At 39.0% G+C, this 13,775-nt stretch overlaps 1 protein-coding gene across 7 annotated transcripts in view; it reads right to left on the bottom strand.

Annotated features, from left to right (window-relative positions):
* Positions 1–3,628: 3,628 nt before the first annotated feature.
* Positions 3,629–13,775, bottom strand: part of ZHX1 (zinc fingers and homeoboxes 1) — a 29,000-nt gene continuing 18,853 nt past the window's right edge. For 5 of the 7 annotated variants that reach the window (XM_064268046.1, XM_064268047.1, XM_064268045.1 and 2 more), the window contains 2 exons: positions 8,010–10,887; positions 3,629–5,223 (listed from right to left, as the gene is read on the bottom strand). In XM_064268046.1, coding sequence (XP_064124116.1) covers positions 8,013–10,649 — 2,637 coding nt within the window. In that variant the 5' untranslated portion in view covers positions 10,650–10,887 and the 3' untranslated portion in view covers positions 3,629–5,223; positions 8,010–8,012. Of the gene's footprint in view, positions 5,224–7,526; positions 7,624–8,009; positions 10,888–13,775 lie in introns of all 7 variants that reach the window. The other 2 variants (XR_002785225.2, XR_002785224.2) reach the window with 2 other exon arrangements.

Consider the following 13,775-nt stretch of genomic DNA (forward strand, 5'->3'; position numbering starts at 1 on the left):
TGTGCACTGAGCTGGAATGAGAAGGAGCTGGCCACGGGGATATCTAGAGGTCAAGTGCTGCAGGATGAGGAAGAGCATCGGAAAAGTTGCAAGGCAAGAATGGGGATCAGAGAGCTTACTGTCATACAGAGGCAGAGTGAGTGAGAGGGCCTGAGACAGGCAGAGTGAGTGAGAAGGCCTGAGACAGAGGCAGGTGGACAGGCAGAGAGCAAGTCTTGCACTCGGTATGTGTTTATTGGATGAATGAATGATCTAATGACCTAAAACTCCAAGGTTTGTATCTTAGGAGCTTCTTGCAATTATACTGCATGATACCCATGGACTTTTTTCCCCTGCCATTCACTTGTCTTATGATCTGACTACATAGCTCAGTTTTGGCCATTCCCCTCCCCTGCCCTTCTTCCCTCTACAAAACTCAGTTTAAACTAACACCCTTTTATTCAGGCCAGCAGTCTTAAGCCACATTCTCTTCAGGGCTTGCGGAGTGCATGTCTCTTGCTCCAGTCGTTGCCTTCCAGCATCACAGGCTGTTGTCCCAAGGACACACACAGCCTGCCAACACCAGCTACATGCGCAGCCAGCCTGGCACTGCTTTTTCCTCCCCTAGCTCCCAACCCCATGACTTTCAGTTCAATTTGATTAACATTTATTGCGCAACTATCTTGTGGATGACTGGCCAGGCACTAGCGGCAATGGTTGAGAGCTCTGGAGACTGTCCCAGTTTGACACCTCCAACAATGACTGGTGTGTGAAATTGAGGAGGTTATTTAACCTCTGGGAGCCTCAGTTTCCCCATCTATTCAGTGGGGTAATAACAGCATCTACCTCACGGTATGTCCATGGGATTAAAATAAATCACGTAACACTGTCAACCTAGTACCTGGCAAATAAGCTAAACAAAAAAGATGAAAAAAATGTGGTCTCTGCCTTCAAAGTGCCACTAAGTAATGAAACAGAAGATGCTTACAGAGCCAGCTGTGATAGTGCTGAAAAAAGGCATCAACAAGACCTGTCGGGTAGATGTGGGGGGTGCAGTTAATGCTGACTGCGGCAGGAGGGAAGTAAGGGAGGTTTCAATAGAAGACAACCACCACGGAGGTGACAACACAGGAGGAAAGACAAACAGAAGAAAACGCATTCATGCATTCTTTCAATCAAAGCAACTGTGCACCTACTGTGTGTTGTTGTTAGGTGCTGTTGAGTCAGTTCCAGCTCACAGCGACCCCATGTACAACAGAACAAAACACTGCCCGATCCTGCACCGTCCTCATGATCCTTGTTATGCTTGAGCCCATTGTTGCAGCCACTGTGTCAATCCATCTCATTGAGGATCCTCCTCTTTTTTGCTGACCCTCTACCGAGCATGATGTCCCTTTCCAGGAACTGGTCCGTCCTGATAACATGCCCAAAGCATGTGAGACAAAGTCTCGCCATCCTCGCTACTAAGGAACATTATGGCTGTACTTCTTCCAAGACAGATTTGCTCATTCTTCTGGCAATCCATGATATGTTCAATATTCTCCCCCAACCCCATAATTCAAAGAAGTCAAATCTTCTTCCATCTTCCCTATGCATTGCCCAGCTTTTGCGTGCACATGAGGTGACCGAAAACACCATGGCTCGGGTTAGGTGCACCTTAGTCCTCAAGGGCACATCTTTCCTTTTTTAACACTCAAAAGAGGTCTTTTGCAGCAGATTTCTTGACTCTGCTTCTATGGGCATTGATTGTAGATCCAAGTCAGATGAAATCCTTGACAACTTCAATCTTTTCTCCATTTATCATGATGTTGCTTACTTGCCCAGTTGTGAGGATTTTTGTTTTATGTTGAGGTGTAATCCATACTGTAGGCTGTAGTCTTTGATTTTCATCAGTAAGTGCTTCAAGTCCTCTTCACTTTCAGTAAGCAAGGTTGAGTTATCTGCATATCTCAGGTTGTTAATGAGTCTTCCTCCAATTGGAGGAAGTGTGAAAAATACTGATGACTTAATGAACAAGTATAATGAAAGACAGAAAGTAGTAAGGACGTTCAGAGGAATGTAAAGTCAAAAGAAGTTTAGAGAAAAGTGAGCTTAATTTCACTAGCTTGTATTTGATATTCCCATTCATATTATGTACTTTTAATGTTTTATCTCTCTCATTTGCATTACACATTTGCCTGAGACACTCAGGCAATGGCTTTCAAACTCTAGCCAGCACAAGAATCATCTGGAGGGCTTGGTAAAGCACATGTTGCTGGGCCCTACTCCAGAGTTTCTGTGTCAGCAGGCCTGGGGTGGGGCCTCTAATTTTCGTTCTAAAAACTTGCCAGGGGATGCTGCTGCTGCTGGTCTGGGGACCACACTCTGAATATCACTAGCCTACAGTAGACAGAACCAGGAATCCAAACAGAAGTGACTGATGGCCAGAGGGACCAATGGCAATCCCCAGTGTTCTGGTCATACAGGGAGCGGATGGGCAGGAGGATCCCCCTGGAGCACAGACACCTGCTACACCAAGTACAATACACCTAATTGTTCAGAAATGTGAATATTTACACATTGTAAAGTACACAGGCAATGACACACAGAGTGAAATGTGGAAAAGCACCTCCCAATGTGCTCTCTTCTTCACCAATACCACAATTCAAAGGCATCAACTTTTCTTCTTTCTTGTTCATTGTCCAGCTTTTGCATGTATATGTGGTGACTGAAAATACAATGTTTTGGGTCAGGAGCACCCTAGTCCTTAAAGTGACATTGGTGAAGAACACTGAATATACCATGAACTACCAGAAGAACAAACAAATCTGTCTTGGAAGAAGTACAGCCAGAACACTCCATAGAAGCGAGGATGGCGAGACTTCAACTCACATACTTTGGACATGTTATCAGGAGGGATCAGTCCCTGGAGAAGGGCATCGTGCTTGGTAAAGTAGAGGTCAGTGAAAAAGAGGAAGACCCTCAAGGAGATACACTGACACAGTGGCTGCAACAATGGGCTTAAGCATAACAATGATTGTGAGGATGGCTTGGGGCCAGGCAGTGTTTTGTTCTGTCCTACCTGGGGTCACTATGAGTCAGAATAACTTGGCAGCACCTAACAACAACAACGTGCTCTCAGAACCCCATAAGGCTGAGGTATTTTTGGAAATATTCTAAGAACCCAGAGAAATGTTAATCACTTATAATTTCTGGAAATTAATATTCTTCCTAATGTAGACAAGTGAAAACTCTCTATTGAATTACCTAAATTATATGTAGACGGCTTTAAGAAAGGATATAAGCTTAAGCACACTAAGCTGTTTTTAAAAACTGACTCAGTTAATAAAATTGAAAAAAAAATCACTGAAAACTACTAATCACTGCTAACTTTTATTTTGTATTCAAGGACACAATCCACCAGGAGAGGAGGGTTCTTTTGCTCTGTCAAATGAATATATTTAAAAGCTAGCAAACATCAGAGCAGAATTAAGTGCCAAGCTATAAAAAAGATGGGGAAAATCACTAACAGCTATTTACAGCTATACAGAGTTAACATATTGAAACGGAAACAATATATATTTTCAAAGGCTTCGTTTCCAATACTTGACATTTCAAATTTTGAAAACATTAAAATTATTGTCAAACAAAACTCAGACCACATTAGCAATGGTTTAAAAAAGGGAGCGATTTAATCATTATAATACAGAGTGCTTTAAGAAGTTTTAAACATGTAAAAGAAAAACAGTTTAGTGCATTAAGTTGTTGCAGTCTTTACATTGCTTCTTTTTAAAAAAAGTTAACAGTAGTATGAAAAAAGCCACCCACGAAGCCAGCTGAGTGAAGAAACCTGCTAAACTGCAGCATTTTGGAATTACTAATAAAGCTATAGTTAAAAAAGAAAAAGTTCATAAAAATGAAAGCAGCATGCATATTCAAGGCTTTTTCCTAACATTTTCATTAGCTGACAAACATGTAGGTAAAAACCAAGAGCTTAATATTTATTATTCATTAAATTAGATAAAATAAACTGGCCAAGCCTACTATATCTCTTCATTCAGAAAAAACATTTTAAAATCCAAAGCTAATTAAACTGAACATTTTTTCTAGAAGAAAGCACATTTGGAAAAATGGTCCTATAGTCACAAAAGAAAGGGCCCTTCTCACCCTAAGTGAACAGCACCAGTCTTTACAAATAAGTTAGTAAGGACTCCCAGTCTCCTGGCATGGCAAGAGTTAACAGTTAACGCTCCCACGAGGCCTAAGTGAAAAGCTAACTTTTAACTCCTGATCAGTTCAGAATTTTCTCTATTCACTGAAATTGTTACACAAATTTCACTGAACGATAATTTTTGAAAATTCTGATCCGACGCCTGTACAAACATTTCTAATATCCACATGATTGTTAAACAAAACACAAAAACTAAGTACATATTTACTATATGATTCTTTTTCACATTTTTGGTACATTTATTTCAGAGTTTCTCCCTATGCAAATTCATGTGCCAGTTTCTTTTCCTTCTTCGGTATTAATTATCTTTAGTTTAATAAAAAAGCAAATTCAGCTTCTAAGGAGAAAAGTAACCGAAGTATTATAAGTAGCAATAGTAGCATCCATGAAAGTGTTCGATATAAGAGCCGATCACTAAAGGCCTGTGCTACCACAAAATCTTGCTGTTCCAAAATGTGTGAATAGGCTGTTTTTTCACTTACAGTGAAATTATATAAGCCCAGACACAACTTTTAATCTTAGTGCAGGGGCCTCATAAATAAAATAGAAATAAATCCATTTTTTCTTCCTGTTTCTAACAGTTTTTACTCTGTAAAATGTTTGGTCACTCAAAGCTATAAGCTTAATCACATATGAGAGAACACGGGCAACAGAGCCCATCTTACAGACATACAGTATCGAGCTGGACAAAACACAAGAGCACAAGCTCTAGTGGTCATTAAATCCCTCCAGAAAGTCTAAGAATCCAAATGTCTTCATCATATCAGAATAAAAATGTGCTGTATTAAAATTCAAAATTTTACAAGGTGTTTTTGTAATTAGTGTTCTATTTACATCGCAGAACTTCCGCCAGCTGCAGTAGTTTAACTTTGGCACAAAATACATTAAGTTCCGTTTCTTTCGGGTACCGAATCCTATTTTGTTTGAGTGTGTATGCCCCAAAACGTTTTCAGTTTCATCAAAGATTGGGCCCATTCACAGTAACTCAGACATCTTGAGCTGAAGAACTGATTCTCCTTCAATGCTTTAGGCAGCTATAAAAGAAACACATCATAAAAACTGACATTTTGAAGAAAGCCATACTTGCATTTTTACCACTTTTACAAACAAAAAAAGATATAAACTAGCCAGGAAAATACATCCTCTATCCTTTCTTATTAACACTGAGATTGCTTGCCGCATACATCTCATGTAATGCATTAGACTGTTTGAACTCTTATACGCGTGCCCTGCCCATACCCTCGACAGGATGGACTGACACACTGGCTGCAAAGACGGGCTCCAGCACAGCAACACTTATGAGGATGGCGCAGGACCGGCCAGTGTTTTGTTCTGTTGTGTACAGGGGTCGCTATGAGTTGGAACCAATTTGATAGCACCCAACAACAACACACCAGCTTTGCTTACAGACATTTGTCACTTTATGTAATAATTTAGAAAAAAAATCAGTAGAAGTACATATTTCATTGTCAGTGTATGTAAGACACAGACTATGAAATCTTGTTTTTTTTTCTATTTCTATAACAAGGCAGGCATGTGCAAAAAGATACATGTATCTCAATTTCTATAATAACTATTTTGGAAAGGTTTTAGGTTTTTACATTTTGTTTTGTTTTTTGTAAATTGAACCATACTTAAATGAACAAATAACTATTTAGAGGAAACCTATGGTGAATCCTTTTATAAGATGAAAAATTATTAAGCCAATGGTAACTTGTGTTAATGTGTCTTATAATTTTTTATTTTTGCATATTTATAAAACCAAGGCATGCCAGAAATTGCATGCATTACATTGATGATCAAGTTATGAAAACTGCAGCTTCCTGTGAATTTTCTGACCATAATACCCATTACAATATTAATATATAATACAAGATTTATCCATACATAAAGTACTGTCAAACAAAACCATAAAAAAGGTTCACATTATTTTTAGAATGCAACTCCCTACAAAATCACTGCAGAGATTATACAATAACAACAAAAATTCACTACAGCAACAAGTTTGTTGATTTAATCTTAGCTGAGTGCACATTCTTGTATTTAGAAATAAAAAAAAAAAATGCCTGTTAAAAATATTTCATGCATCTAAGTCAGAAGAAAGCTGTCCTGAAGATTTCTGACATTAGCAAATGCAGGGCTTCTCTCTTTGGGATTAAGCTTCACAAAACTGCTAACTTCTTGTGACTTACAATGATTACGTTATGATCTATACCCTGGAATGAGATCCATACTACTTATTAAAATAGGTACATTTTTAGTTTCATCTGTTTTTCTACCGGAAAAAAAAAAAAAAGTTAATTAAAAACAAAAACAAAAAAACCTGGGGAAGGATTGTTGAGCAATAAGAATAGTGCCTGGCACATATTAAGCTCTCTGTAAGTATTTGTTAAATAAGATAAAATAAATAAAATCAGCAAAGAAGACATGAGGGAGTCAAGGAAATAGTGCATAGGATAAAAGAGCACAGGGTAGCGGTGCAAAAAGCTAAGGATATAATATGCTTATATGTAAACAAATAATCAGAGGGCCTCTGCCTAGTTTGCTCCCTCGCTGCGGAGAACACTGCAGGAATTTCCAAGAGCAAGATGCATATAGGACTACTGAGTGACACATATTTCATGACAACAGCATTGTTTCAAAAAGTGTACACAGTAGAAGAAATAGATCTGTGCCACTGAATTCCAAAAGTATTAAGAATTGAAGGTCCTTTGCAATCAGTGTTACAAAACAATTTGTGTACAAGTTTTTGAATGAGAAGCTAATTTGTGCTGTGAACTTTCACCCAAAACACACACACACAAAAAAATTCAAGGCCCTATTCCAAATCAGGTATCTGATTTGTAACTTCAGTGTAATTTTAATTAATCCAATCTATAGAAGAATTAAGATTTAAGGCACATGCCAAGACCTTTCAAATTTAAAGCACATTTACTTCCATTTTTAAACAGACATATACTGTTAACCAAATGTAGTGTTTCTGCTGGTAGCAGTTTGTTTTATATCAAAGAGTGAAAGGATATTTTAGGCAACTGCACTAATTTAATATCAAATCTGTTATTTACCTTTTAATTGCAGCATTCGATCTCTAAGATAGAAATAATTTATATCACAGTTTTCAAAAAGCAGATGCCACCTAAGCAAACATGAATTTATATATGGCTTAGAACAGACCTCTGGCTTTCAATAGAAAAATATCAAATAATTTTAATACATAAAGAATTTTAAACTGTAGTTGAAAATGTGGTAACACTGTGAGGGGCAGGGAAGCAAACACTTAAGGTTTAGTAAATCCTGAAATACAACAATGAGGAAATAAAAAGATACCCATTTTCACCTAGTTTCCTAAAACTGAGCAATCCTCACCCCTGTGGTAAGTCTTTCCTTCGGTATACTTTTCCCCTTCTTTTTAGTTTTCGTTTTTGAATTCTTTCCTTAAATAGGCAAAAAATGAAGCTTTAGTGAAGGGAAGGTTGCAAGAAATACATTTAGTAACCTCTAGTTTTTGTTTCGGAGTCCCGCCCCTCTCCATACCAGTCTCCCTTCTTAGAGAAAGGGTAACTTTCCCTTAGAACAAAATAAAACACATTTCATGTGAAAAATAATTAAACCAACATTAAACTCTATATTAAAAAAACATAATAATCAAACTACACATGACAATCATAGATTTGTTGGCAATCCTAGTGGCACCTAGTCCTCTTATTAGGTAAAGGAAAAGCTAGTTTAGAAAAAATTATCAAAAGTGAAGATGACTAATACCAGGTGACTCTTCTGAACGTAAATGGCCAGTTAATACAGGCTCAGGTTAAAAACTTACATTTCAGTCATCTGATTTAGAAAGCTTCCGCTTCACGTGCCGTGGAGGCTCCCAAGTATCACTGTCATCTGTCTCTTCTTCCTCTTCTTCCTGATCATCAATTATTTCATCCTCCTCCTCATTTTCTTCAAATAATTCTATGCCTAACTCGGATCTTCGCTGTCTTTCTGCAAACCACTCTCGGACCTGCTCATAGCCCATATGTGATCTGTTAACAAGTTCATCAAGGTCTTGTTCATTCAGAAATTTGTGCTTCAGGTAATAATCCTTAAGTATTGCAGTTCCAGTTTTAAATTTTATAAGTGACAGCCCCCTGTCCCAGTTGTTCAACCTTCTGTTTCCTCGAGGCCGTCCACGCGATCTGCCTCGCCCCCTGCCTTTGGGTCTCCCTCTCCCTCTTTTCCTAAGGGAAGACAGACCATTCATACCACTCGCGTTGGCGCTCTGATAGTAGTAGTACCATTTCAAGTTTCCATTTTTCCAAGCGTAACGGGTGTCCCCAAACCAACTAACTATGTCTGATCTAGCAAGCCCGCTTTCTTTGGCCAACTTGTCGTACTCTTCTGGTGATGGCCACTGCGTTCGGACGAATGCACTTTTAAGCATGTGCAGCTGCTCAGGTGATTTTTTGCACATCTTGCCTGTACTCACTGATTTAGGGGCAGCAGATTCATCTCCAGGAGACGTTTCTCCAGCTTCTTCTTTGGAACTACTTGCATTACTTTCATCCATTTCCATTTTCTCTTCCTTTAAAGCTTTTGATTTATTCCTCTCTGTAAACCAGGTATCAATTTCTCTTCTGGTAAGTTTGGTTTGCGCTCTTAACCTATTTAATTCTTCATCTGTAAGCACGGAGCTGTTGAGAAAACTTGCCTGAAGGGCCCGAAGCTGCTCTGCAGTTTTCTCTTTAAACTTTTGTGGAGGAAAGTCAGGAATAGAATTCCAGGACTGTTTTGGCTGTGAAATAACACCAGTTGGCGATTCTGTGGTTTCATCACTGGAGTCTATAATAATGGTGGTCAAGGAATCATTGTTGAGATGCAAGCACTGATTACTCTTTGAATTTCTCTGGTTGTACCTGGTGTCACTAAACCACTTTTTAATCTCTCCTTTAGTCAGGCCTGTGATTTTCATAAGTCTGATAATTTCTGAGTCATGGGGAAACTGATTTTTAAGGTAGCTGACTTTTAATTCTGCCAGCTGCTCTTTAGTCTTTTTTGCCCGAATGCCAAACGAGTCAGGGTTTGCCAATGCAGTTTCTTGTTTGACAAGCTGAGAAGTTGTAACTGCTGCTGCTGCTGCTGCTGCTGCTGCTGCTGGCTTTGTCTCTACAACAGGCTGAGTAGCAGGTACCTGACTTTTCTGTGCGTTTGTTTGATTTGGAACTCCTGCCACCGTCAATGCTATCGGTGCTGTTACTGGCAAGGTATTTGTTCCAGCTACCTGTGTGAGAACCAGACCTGGCTGACCAACTATTTGGCATGTCTGTAAAATGGATGGTAAACCATTACTTGCTGTGGAAATGTGTGTAGGGATAACGGTTATGGTCTGAGGTACAGTATGTACTGTTCCGTTGAATTGTTTTCTTCTTGCCTCCTCTACCTCTTCCGGAGTCCAACTAACACCATGTTTGAGACGTTGGGCCGAAAACCATATCTTGATCTGCTCCTCTGTATATTTTGCTTGAGCAGAAAGAACTGTAATTTCTGACATTGTTGGATATGGGAATTTGTTGTAGGTGTTAAGCAAAAGGGGGTTGTTATCCAGCGCAGCATTGTAGGTAGGAATGCTGTTAACAGGGATTAAGACTTTGGGAATCAAGTTAGAATTCTGCTGAGCTGACATGGCAGTTATCACCTGTGCTAAGCCGGGAAGAACTGCGGCTGGGGTCACTACTGTGCTGGCAGTACTTGGATGTAGTCTGTTTATAATGGAAGTAGTGGTATTCGATTCAGAGGCTGAAGAACTTGGATTTTCTACAATTTCTTCATGGTCCGGTTTGATTTCATTCTCTTTCTCTTCAGGAACGTCTTCAACCGAGTTATGATGAACTGTAATTCGTTTGTTCTCTGCTTTACTCTTCATCATTTTCATGATAGGGGTTTTGCTGATAGATATTCCTGAGGAAGAAACGTCCGTAGATTCCGCTTGCTCTGAATTCTCCTCTTTAACAAAACTACCATCGAAAGTCAGGTCGTTTACTGTTTGCTCAAAGATTGTCTGGTTATTACGTTTCACCATAGTCAACTTAAAATTCTCTTCTCCCGGGTGATACTTCAGATTATGCTCAGAAAGTGCATCATACCTTTTGGTAAGGAAATTGCATTCGACACAAACGTAGGAGGAATTTAGCACAACATGGGGATGTTCTGAGTCCACGTGGAAAGTAAACATATTCAGGTCTGGAGTTTGAAACGTACAATATTTACATTCATAGCCGCCTTCTACTTTGTGTTGCTGATTGTCGGAATGCACAGACTCACGAGCGTCCTCATCACTGGACAGGCTCTCTGCTCTGGTGTTTTCTACAGGCGTTAGAACAGGAGGGCCTTCGCCCAAACCTGCTGTCAACTCAAGGTCTGGGTCTTGTTCACTGGCAAGGACCATGCAGGGTGTCGTGGATTTTCGCCTGCTTGCCATGCTGATGTTGTGGGAAGAAATCTCAGTGGTGGTTAAAAAGCATTGAGGCTTAGAACTGTCCTGTCTGAAGAACAGTATTCTTCATTTGAAAACAATGGCTTTTGGTCCTTCAAGTCCATTTTTGTGCTTGACAAGTCTCATTAGCAGCTTTTTCATGGTGCAATCAAGTAAAGAGCTTACTGTCGGCAGATAAAATACTGCTGAACTGCTGAAATTGTTGAAGCGAAACTCCAATCACCTACATCAAAATAAATTTTAAAAAATGTTTTACGATGAGTGACTATGATCTTTGGAACAAATTAGTTATACTTCACTTATAGAAAGTTGTTGGACAGCTCAGTTATATAGATCTAGACTAAGACAAGAACTGGGAAAAAAACATCTTCAAAGGATCAAAACAGATGTCTCCAAGCTGACTCACTGAAGGTCATGTACCGTACTCATGGCTCAGCCCCCAGGCTTGTTTATTTGGATCTTTTAGCAGCTAGATATCAGAAGGGAAGGGGTACACTATTATCAATGTGAAATGACAATCTGATAACAAGGTGAAAACTTTAAAAACTATAGAAATCAATCACAGATACTCCAAAACTACGGGCATTAAGTGTATAAGAAATTCAATCCATCACTTATATCCTCCTCTTCTTATCGATTTAGCTCATCAGTTCCAAAAGCATGCTCAAGTATGGCAAAAATAGCACAGATGGGTTAGAAGGATCAAAATTTCAGACACATTATTCTTAATCATTCTCTACTTAATACTACCAGAATTTATAAAACACATCTAATCATATCATTCTCCTTACTTAAAAGTTTATGATGAGTCCCCAGTGCTAAAAGAATAAAATCCCAACTCCTTAAAAGGCACCTGTAATTCCTTCGCAACCTGGCTCCAACCTCACTTTCCTGCCTCGTCTCCTGCCATCTCTCTTTCCTTACTCCAGTTTCCTTATGTTGGATGCACACTAAAAGTGTTTGGTCTTCCAGGGACACTCAACACATTTTTGGACCTATGCTCAGGCCATTCTTCACGCTAGGGCATTCTTCCATGGTTTGTGCACTTGACGAACTCTCCCTCTGCCCTACAGATCACCTTTCTCTTTAACCTGACCCTATCTACTCCCCTATTTCTTTTCTATTCTAACAATTACCATATTGTAACAGAGTAATGTTACATTTCTGCCCCCCCATCCATATCCCATATTCATGATCCACATCTCCCTATTATAGGCATTGTGTCTCTCTCTCTCTGTTTTTTTTTTTAGTAATAGCTTTGTTGGGATAGGAGCCTTGGTGGTATAGCTGTTAAAAGCACAGCTGCTAACAAAAAGATCGGCACTTCAACCTCACCAGCCGCTCCTTGGAAACCCTACGGGGCAGTTCTACTCTGTCCTATAAGGTCACTATGAGTTGGAATCAACTCAATGGCAACAGATTTTATTGGGATATAACAAGGCTACCAAAACTCCAGATCAAACCAGGGACTTTTAGATGTTCAGTCTAAAGCTCTCCCAGTTGAACTATTTTGGCAGACTTATCATTCATTTTTATATCCCCTTTGCATACAAAGGCGGCTGACAGTAAGTACTCACTATAAACACCCACTCCTCACTTATCCACATGATTAGGTTCCAAAGACCAGGTCCTTATGTGAAAATCGGCGTTATGCAAATGTGGTCAGCATGATGATCAGGGGATGACTACATCAGATCACAAAATGGAGGATGACTACATCATTACATAGCCATTAAATTATGTCATTACATAATTGCCAAATTACCTCATTACATAACTGCCAAACCACTAAGAATCATGGTGCAGCCAAGTTGACACCTAACCTTAACCATCACAGCCAGCATTACTCTCACCTTGTACCTTGGTGTGAGTTACTGTCAGATGTATATTGTTAATGTGCAAAATAGTCAGCAGGTTTTTTACTATTGTTTTAAAGTGAAATGTCAGGTAACGAAACAGTCAATAAGTGAGGAGTAGGTGTATTAAATTGAACTAAAGTGGATAGGAAAACAGTCCAACAAAACTCAACATGTCCTGAGGACTTCAACATAGAGAACGGTAGCTGAAATGCACAATAATGACCTCAAATCATCAAAAAAAGTTCACTGTGTTCACGCATATATATTTTATTAAGTTTTCTCCCTAAAATATTTCCAATAAAAATATCATGCTAAATCAATTAAAGTCTGTGTACCAATGAAGTCTAGACCAAATGAAAATGAACTAAATGAATAAGTGGTCTCACTTGCTCTGTCACAAATTAGAGCTATTTTCATTTATTAGCATTGTCTTCGTCCTATCTGAATTCAGCAGGAAAAAAGTTTGCTTCAATGGAACCCTGTAGAAATGATAATTGAGATCGTAAAGTAAAACCAGGAAGGACTCTACGAAGAGAGACACTGGCTCAAAAAGGGGAGAAACATTTTAAGGAAAACAGAGGTGTCCAAAGAGAGAATGCCCTGCCTTTGGGCAGCTCCTCTTCACTGGAATTACTCAAATTCAGACTGCGCATCCATTTGATGGGTTCAAGTAGTAGACAGAAAGTTGAACTAAATGTTCCTTGTTCTCTTATTCTCCATATTACATTGAAACCTGTGAGAGCTGAAACTCTTCGGGACTGCCTTAGTTCTTCCAGGTTTTGCAAGTTTTCCACCTTTGACACGGTGCAGTCACCACTTTTCTATGGCTCTCTATTAGTGGAAAATATTTGAGTTTTCCTTCTCTGACAGGTTTTTTTTAACCTCACACAGGTTCCAGCTTTCACAGGTTTTTCCCTGTATAAATGTAAGAGCATCAACTTTGTAATAACAGGAGTATTAGTGGTCCAAATGCCCTACTCTCAAAGGTGTCATGCTTTTTTTTCTAGGAAAGTTCTTTAATTTCTAAGAGATTATAAAGAAATTTAAAACTATTTCCTAATTAAGTGTTTTAAACTAAGTTAATACCAGCTCTCCTAATCAATTAAACAGAGGTCAGTACTATTTTTTCAAATGTCAATATAGCTGTTTGATCACTATTTGCCATTAGAAACGTCAAATCCCCAGACAGCTTTAAATAAGTAGAAGAATAACAAATGAGCAGCTCCCACATGTTGGGCAGTAAAGAGAATTA

This window comes from Loxodonta africana, chromosome 14 (assembly GCF_030014295.1).
Source record: "Loxodonta africana isolate mLoxAfr1 chromosome 14, mLoxAfr1.hap2, whole genome shotgun sequence".
In the NCBI taxonomy this organism is placed as follows: domain Eukaryota; kingdom Metazoa; phylum Chordata; class Mammalia; order Proboscidea; family Elephantidae; genus Loxodonta; species Loxodonta africana.